This window comes from Lottia gigantea, assembly GCF_000327385.1.
Source record: "Lottia gigantea unplaced genomic scaffold LOTGIsca_2, whole genome shotgun sequence".
NCBI classification, from domain to species: domain Eukaryota; kingdom Metazoa; phylum Mollusca; class Gastropoda; family Lottiidae; genus Lottia; species Lottia gigantea.
Window position 1 is genome coordinate 1,244,984 of NW_008708400.1, and position 8,989 is coordinate 1,253,972.

The 8,989-nt window shown below is 34.0% G+C and overlaps 1 protein-coding gene across 1 annotated transcript; it reads left to right on the plus strand.

The window, feature by feature from the left end:
- Nucleotides 1-5,425: 5,425 nt before the first annotated feature.
- On the plus strand, nt 5,426-6,466 carry LOTGIDRAFT_104299 (hypothetical protein; the record flags this gene model as incomplete). The annotated part of the gene is made up of 1 exon (XM_009053191.1): nt 5,426-6,466. The coding sequence occupies one exon, from the start codon at nt 5,426-5,428 to the stop codon at nt 6,464-6,466; it is 1,041 nt and encodes a 346-aa protein (XP_009051439.1).
- Between the last annotated feature and the right edge of the window lie 2,523 nt (nt 6,467-8,989).

Sequence of the window (8,989 nt, forward strand, 5' to 3'; positions counted from 1 at the left end):
AATATTAATAAATATATGCATTTATCATATAATTTAGTGATAATATTCATAAATGTCAGTTAAATTTATTAAGAATCAGAAAACAGATACACGTCTCTAGCTTTTTCATTTACTAGTATGCAGAAGTTTCTTATATATTTCAATTTAAGAAAATCTTTGGTACCTGGCACATTTGTAGGCTTCACGTATTTTGATATTTCAACTAAGCAGCAGCTCAATGAATTAAATTGATCCCAATTTCATCGACGTAACACCTACACCTTTATTGCTAGCTATTATTAGAAATATTCATAGAAAATTTCAAAAGTGATCTTCTCTTATACCTATTATTATTAGATATTAAATGTTGATGAATATACAGAATTATTCAGGATTGTTAGCGATTAAATTAGGTCTTTGGTGCATTATTGAGATATATTAGCACCCTATAAATTATAATTTGGATTTTGTGATCGGTTAAGCATACTGACGAATCACGGTTGCTCCCTTTCTTCCTTGCTCAAAATTATATTGCATGACGAATCTCGTTTGTCCCTTTTCTACAATTCTGAATTATATAGCATGACGAATCACGTTGTTCCCTTTACTCCCTCGCTCTGAATTATATTGCATGACGAATCTCGTTTGTCCCTTTTCTACAATTCCGAATTATATAGCATGACGAATCACGTTGTTCCCTTTACTCCCCAGCTCATAATTATATAGCATGACGAATCACATTGTTCCCTTTACTCCCTCGCTCTGAATTATATTGCATGACGAATCTCGTTTGTCCCTTTACTCCCTCGCTCTGAATTATATTGCATGACAAATCACGTTGTTCCCTTTACTGCCTCGCTCTGAATTATATTGCATGACGAATCACGTGGTTCCCTTTACTCCCTCGCTCTGAATTATATAGCATGACGAATCACGTTGTTCCCTTTACTCCCCAGCTCATAATTATATTGCATGACGAATCACGTTGTTCCCTTTACTCCCCAGCTCATAATTATATAGCATGACGAATCACGTTGCTCCCTTTCTTCCTTGCTCAAAATTATATTGCATGACGAATCTAGTTTGTCCCTTTTCTACAATTCCGAATTATATAGCATGACGAATCACGTTGTTCCCTTTACTCCCCAGCTCATAATTATATAGCATGACGAATCACATTGTTCCCTTTACTCCCTCGCTCTGAATTATATTGCATGACGAATCTCGTTTGTCCCTTTACTCCCTAGCCCGGAATTATATTGCATGACGAATAACGTTGCCCCATTTGCACCCTAGGCCTGAATTATATCACAAATGCTGCAGCGTAAACAAATGATAAGCCTGTTATGGTTTTCATTTCGTATTTAGTTATCAAGATTGCCAATCAACGCCTTCCAAGATCAAAGTTTTTAAACAGATGTTAAAAAAACTTGTGTTTATTGGGGTAGCATTACATTCTACAGCTCATAAGTTTACAAAGCTATCAATTGCCAGCATGGGTTATTACCAGAATGTTTAACTTTAAATACTTCTTATGTTATGATAAGTGACATAACGGAAGTAAGTACTGTAAGTAATTTATTAAAGAGAAGGTTGAAATGATTATCTATTATGTTCCTTTTACAAACATAATCTTGCAGCCCGTTATTGTGTTGAGCAGATGCATGTTTCAAAAAATTTACACTGGAGTACTGTTTGATCATTAGATTTGTCATGAATTAGGACCCTTGGCTTCGAGACAACATATTCATTGAAATGCATTGATTCAGCATGATAATAACCACAACTTAATCCAAAATATAAAATGATGAAATTCTATGACGAAAGGAAAATGTAACCTTTGGCTTAGTTCGTGTTCTTAAATTGTCAGCTTTTACAAAACACTTGACATAAAATATTTTGTCTTTGTTTTAGTTGAATTCAACGCTTTTTAATTCGTATGCTACTTTAAAGAAATACCATTTCCACAATAATTGAAGGTGAAACAAGTTTAAGATTGCTTTTCAAAATAGCCTCACAGAATTACTAGAACATATGTTAAAAACTCTAAACATTGACTATTGATATAACCACTATCATAATACCATTACACTATATAGTGCGAGCTTTTAAGTCCAAATATTTCTTTGTATTCCATTATTTTCACATTGATAGTTGACCAAACCTGTACCAATGGGACAAGAACAACATGAAACCCAATCTTATTAAATTTGATAACAATTTTGTATCCTTTTTGATTTCTGATGTAATCCAAGAAAGGTCTGTCTCCAAGGTAGTATTTTAAACCAATCAAAGAGTCATGTAAAACCCAAAATCTTGATCAAATAAGGAATTATAGGATAACAATCATATTGCTCTACTTAAGGTTTCGATTACCTACAATTCCTTAATTTATTCTTAAATTTTTACATATATATGCACCATTTCTTTTTACCTTATCGTACCTTAGTCTCAGAAACTGGATATTTATATAGCTAAGCCCATCAGTGTTCACAGCTCACCGTCGAAATTTGAGCCTTCAAATACATGTGTGTCAAGAATTATCCGCGTTTGAATGTTATACTGACGACTCGCCAATTTAAGATACTTTGTGATATATAGACAAGACATATATAGAAATAGTGAGTAAAAATCCTAGCTTGAAGTTTTTCTTAAGCAATTATGCGATTTTCTTTCATTTCTAGTACTTCTGAAGACTATTTTATGTATTCAACACTCAAGTTAAGCACAAAAAATAGTTTCATCAAACATAATGACGCGAAATTTAACTGCTTCAGTTTTCTTATTCATTAATAAGTTGCTGATACTGATTTTGATAAGTAACATTCAGAACTTTATTGACAGGTAATATAAAGATAGCTTGTCGCGAAAGATAATATACGCCCATTGCTTTGCTTTCACTTAAGAACATTTGGCAGTAATAATTTTTTTTAATAATTTCTGATTTTAATGATTTCATAGAATGGTGATACTGGACAATTTCATAAAGTTTTGTCTAAATATGTAAAGTATTGTGTCTTCTAGAGTGTTAACGAGCTAAAAATCGCAACTTCGGATTTTACATGTTCAGATATGAAATGTGACGTGGGCGTATAACTTCACCTTTTATGATGTTTAGACTTAACAAAAATTGACGCCACCTGTCGACGTTTCATAGATTATCAATAATGGCGATCAAAGACTAATGATCAATAGGCTATAAAATCATTAGAGAAGCATTAATGTTGCAGCTGTACGGAGTATGAAACATTGACGTCTCCACTCTCATACTCAGCTTGCAGCTTGACTAAATGACTGTTTGTTTCATAATGAAATGACACCGTGATTATTAGCAGTAATATGCAAGGTACGTATGCTATCTGTCGATCAGGGCTACAAAACATTTTCTCATTCATTATACTCATGTTGTACTCAAATTCTTAATGCCCCGCATATCACGAAAAGGGTAAAATTTAAAACTTAATGTGATAATGCCAGAAACATTGTGACCTAAGGACTAGATTGATATTTATTTCTTTGATACAATAAGTTAGGCACCTGTTATAGAAGCTTCTAAGAGTACAATCTCAGCTAAGTAAGAAAAAAGGTTTGTGGCTTCACGGACCTGTACTCAAAATATTAGCTTTGTGCTTTGGTACTTGCCTCTATTGGTGGGTATGTCTTGTGAAATGGTTGAATTGTTTTATAGTTCAGGGAACGTTTTTAAAGTGATACTACGTCTTAGAATGAACATAAAATTTAAGTTCTCGAAATGGTCAATATGAGTATATATTCATCAGTGAATTTACCAGGTGTCATAAAGTTACAACAGAATCCCTGGAAAATTGGAAAATTCATAAAACTTAGTAATTATTGAAAAACGCTTAATCTTGATATTAAGCGTTTTTCAATCATTAATTGCATTTTTATTAAGTTTTTTGGATTTATCGGATTATATAAAGATCCTGTTATGTTATTTATGACACCAGGTATATCTACTGGCTCTTATTTGCCAAGTTTAAAATTCGTAAACTTTATGTTAATTCTAAGACGTGGTATCACTTTAAACAAAAAATAATAGAACCAGTGAATGGTAATTTTTAAACTGATTTTGTCGTTAGTTTTTAGTTTTAATTCTAAATTGTTGAATGGTCTGATAACGCTGTTATTCTACTAAAGAAAAATTATTTGAAATAACCGACGGTATCGTCACGAATTTTTCGATATCAAATCTTTCGATATCAAGTAATTTTAGATTTTACTCACAAAGTCAAACTTGAAAACAACAAAATACATGTTCTATATGAAAAAGCAATTTGCTTAAAAATTAAAAACTATATTTAAGAGCGTATTTATGTTTCGAGGGATTCATATCGTTCAATACTACATACAGAATTTTTTTATGAAGAATTATATGTTCCAAACATTTCTGAAAATTCCTGCAATGTTCACATCAAATGAGAGATAATATTGATTGATTCTTCAACATATTTATTTCAAGGAAAGTTTCTTAAAAATTGAAATCTTAAATGTTGTTCGAACCATTGTTGTGAATACATTCTTACATTGCGAATATCTAAGCACCGAAGCACTTTGCTATTACACTCTATATGTTTTGCTCTTTTATTGCCATTTTCAGGATGTCATGGCATCTTAAAACAAAGAATTTATTCATATGTGCCCTTGCTGCAATTGGTTTATATAGCATAATTCAGATATGTACAAATCCAGACGCGAGTAAGTATTTTTCTCTTATATCTATATTACCAATATTTAGAAGCAATACGGTTTCTATAAATCATAGGTGCCGTGACCTGACCACAGTTCAAGGCATGAATTCAATTATAATACATTTAAAACTGGGGAGGAGGGGATCAAAGGTCCAAACGCTGCCGAAATAAATACAAGATTATTTTTGTAACCGAGATGTAAATGTTATTTTCGCGTTTTATCCAATCAGAAATGATCTATAATCACATGTTTATCTGAATCCTTTAAGCGTAAACAAAATGGAGTCCCTCGGTCAGGTGTCTCTTTGAGAGTTCCCGCTGTGTAGAAGATTCTCATATGCTGACTCATACATCCTGGGGAACTTCTTGTATAAGGACGCTTCGTCCACACGCTCCTCTCAGCTTTACACATTCTTTGCCCTTTTTCATGCAATCAAGATTCTAAAAATTATGGCAGATGCCCCAATCTACTTTTCTCATCAAATTCCTTCCAAAGTCCACATTTTCACAGAATTATTCGGCAACATGTTGCCCAACATGTTATCGAACCATTGTTTTATACAGGACCATTTCTTGCCCAGGTGTGAAGCCAGGATGTTGCTCACTTCTAATGGAGCACCTAGTTTCTTGTATCTATGCACTAAGAGTGGTATCTTTCTTCATCTATTTTAAATATATTTTCAGTAAATGAAGTAGTGCTGAAGAGATGGAACAAAAAAGAGAATAAGACAGTGTACATGATCAATGCTCGAGAACATATTTATGATACATGTGTTCAGAATGACGATGGGGCAGTCAGTCAAATTTATACTTATCAAGCCCAAAACATAGCATATTGTCCAGTAGCGAAGGTTGGGTCAACATTCTGGAAACGTGTTCTGTTGTTCTTGCATAATGACACTGGTAAATTTAATGTGGACAGTCCTTTTCAAATACCACGCTTTTTTACTCACTATGGACCTAAAAAGAGAATGAAGCGGATGACGTTTGATGTCATTTCTAGAGAGTTTATTAGTAAGCAAACAAGGTTTATGTTCGTAAGGAATCCTTATTCTAGGCTGTGGTCGGCTTACCTAGATAAATTCTTTCTGCCAGATTTCTGGGGTAGAGCTGCTAAAGCCATTGTGGCTTTAAGAAAAGAGAAGCAAAAATTAAAATCAAAAGTGTGCGGTCATGATGTGACCTTTTTGGAATTTCTCAAGTACGTTTTATCATTAAAAGAGTTCCTTTCTAACCCAGCAGTCTTCAACGAACACTGGCGTCCGATTCAATACATGTGTAACCCTTGCCAATATCGTCCACATTTTATAGGAAAGTTAGAGACGTTTTCGCAGGATTCAAAGCACATTATCAAACAATTAGGCATTGAGCATATTTTCGCTAACGATGAAGGATCAAAATATCAGATAGAAGAAGAACTGAAAACTTTAGTTGATTACAATTTTAAACGAATTACGATGAGAGAAGTGAAAGACTGTTTAACACCAAACGAACTTGCTGTCCGATTGTGGACCGTGTTTGAATTTAACGGTTACCTTCCGTTCGGATCAAGACATGTTCTAAATGGCACTGCAAACATGACTGCCGATGCTTTTCTAGAACTAGTCTTGAAGACGAGGCGCTTAGGAGCAAGCTATGAAGATCGTTGGAAAAGACAAAGACTGTCAACATTGGAAAGTGCCTATAAAACCGTTCCTGATGACGTCATGACAGGCTTGAAAGACCTTTATAAAATGGATTTTGTTCATTTCAATTATGATCCCGATCCTTTCAAATGAGTCGCAAAGTAACATTAGGTTTTTGGAAAGGGTGCGTTATGTATATTTTTACGATTCTGGTTTGGGAATATTTATTTGTTTACTAAAACTTCTTATATTTGCATCAACGTAGAACATTACATTCCATTTAGATCAAAATAAAGTTGAGCAGTTTGCGAAATTTGATAAAAGTTTCTTGTTTAAAGATTATAGGCGTGATTCTCTAGCTCCAAATTATTTTCTTCAAAATGGTCATATGTATACTGGTTTGGATATCGCAAGTAGGTCTCCGTTTGAATAATATGCATGATATATATACATTTATTAAATATGTCCTTGCATAAATGAATGCAAACACAGAAAGTAATGCTTCTGTGGTTTTACAATCATGCCATCGATCTTTGGAGCTCACAAGATGATGATTAAATCTCTAATCAGGGTGTTGCTGGTGAAAATTTGTCAAATTGTTTCAAAAGAATCGTTAATGTATTTAACAATTTTCTAAACAGTTCTCTAGATGACTTCATAGATAGAGGTTTTTCAACTTTGAAACAAAGGATTGCCACCTACTGTGCCATGAGTGTTAAAACAAAATCTGGTATTTAATATATTTAGATGATAATAAGATAAGACAAAGACTAGCGAAATACATTACTAACATACCATTCTATACGGTGGCTTGGTTTTACAAACACATGTCCACAAACCAGATGCCGTTTCACGATGTTAGATTGTTACGATATAATATTACGATATTAAAGCTGTAATGAACATAGGCTGCTATTGGACTTTTTGTGGTGTACCATGAGGATTTTACATTCTTTAAATCAAGAAATTCCAATATTCTCATCAGAATATATATTGAAAGCACTTCGACATCTACACTTAGTCCATTACCTCTACTTATTTCATTTTGAGATAACATCTTCAGATTTTTTCCCGTATCAGTACTGCAGGCCGGGATGACATGGAAAAAGCGTCTAGTCGCTCGGATATGATCATAAACTTGGACCCAGTGTACTACAGTTGTGAAGGTTGAAGATCCCTCGACAGTTGATAATAAAAAATTACGGTTTTCCGTCGTTGGACAGAAAATGGTGTTGCCCGTCCTTATTAGCGCAGACAAATACCATAGAAATGATTGAGAACGTACAACGTCGTTTCAACAAGTTACTTTAACACCTAAGAAACCTGAACTACCCAGATCGACTCAAAGCACTTTAAACTCTGGAATATCGAAGTAAAAGTGCTGATGTCATTCCAATATACTGATATACCGCATTTAATCAGGAATAGATCAAATCACCAGTGAATACATGCCGCATCCAGTCACAAGATCAATCAACAGAGGTCGCAGTAAAAAAACTAGCTAAACCTTACGCAATACTGGAAATTCGAATGAATTTTTTCTCCATTAGAGTACTGAATTAATGGAATTCCTTGCCAGACTATATCGTAAATTCAGAATCCCTCAACCAATTTTAGTCCAATCTCAACTCTACATGGAAATCCGACCACACCAAATTTACAGCACCACCTACCAAGAAGTACAAAGCTCACTGAATCCTAATCTAAACACTCTTACACTGCGCAAACGCATTCATTACAACCAAGTCTAACTAGAAACTTGCGAGTTGAAAGCAGACCGAATATTAGTAAGAATCAAACAGATGTAGAAAAGTTTCATTATTTTTGCAAGTTTGTAAAAGTACCCCACCCATTCTGAACATTCTGTGTATGTTTTTTATACACCATTTAATTCAGAACATTTTTTACACATATTTCGATTTAATTCGACACTAATCATTTACATTTCCTCAACCTGAGTGGGATTTATTTGCCTTTGACTAAAGGTATAAGAACCAAATGGAACATCATTTGGGCGAGAACATTAGAGTGAGCAACGCCAAAATAACAAATACCAAAACATCAATAGGAGGTTCTCCACCGGGAATTTTAGGGAAAGCGACACATCAGTGGACCACAGCCACCTCCACATTAAGTTAGTTAAAACGAAATTTCTTAAATTAAGACAAAAAAAATGCTTTTCATTCCGAATAATTTCAAAACAACAAGCACTCAGTGATGAACATCATTAAGAAAATAAATGGCTTTTAAACAAAAGTTAATTGATGCATCTACACATGCAAAATGGGCATGGGCTATTAATAGATGACTTCATCAGAAATTACAAGAAAATTCGGAGATTGTAGTATATCACAGATAAAGGTGAATTGCCAGGGGGCGCGGGATGGTGACACCCATATAACAGGCAAAAGCCCTTACACGGTCATTGTCACGGTAATCCTTGATTATCTTGATAATCCAGTGAGATTTCTTAGTTCTTTTGGCAAGCGATGTATTGACATCTGTAAACATTGTTAATAGCTTCTTGTTTGATATATCTATCATTTAGATCTACCGATTCTTTATCTGATAAACAACATGGCATTTCTGCCAACACCTGTGAGTGTTTTCTTGATTTATGCTTGCAAATGTTATACTCATACAACAATACAACATAGAGCATCCTTGTTAAATATA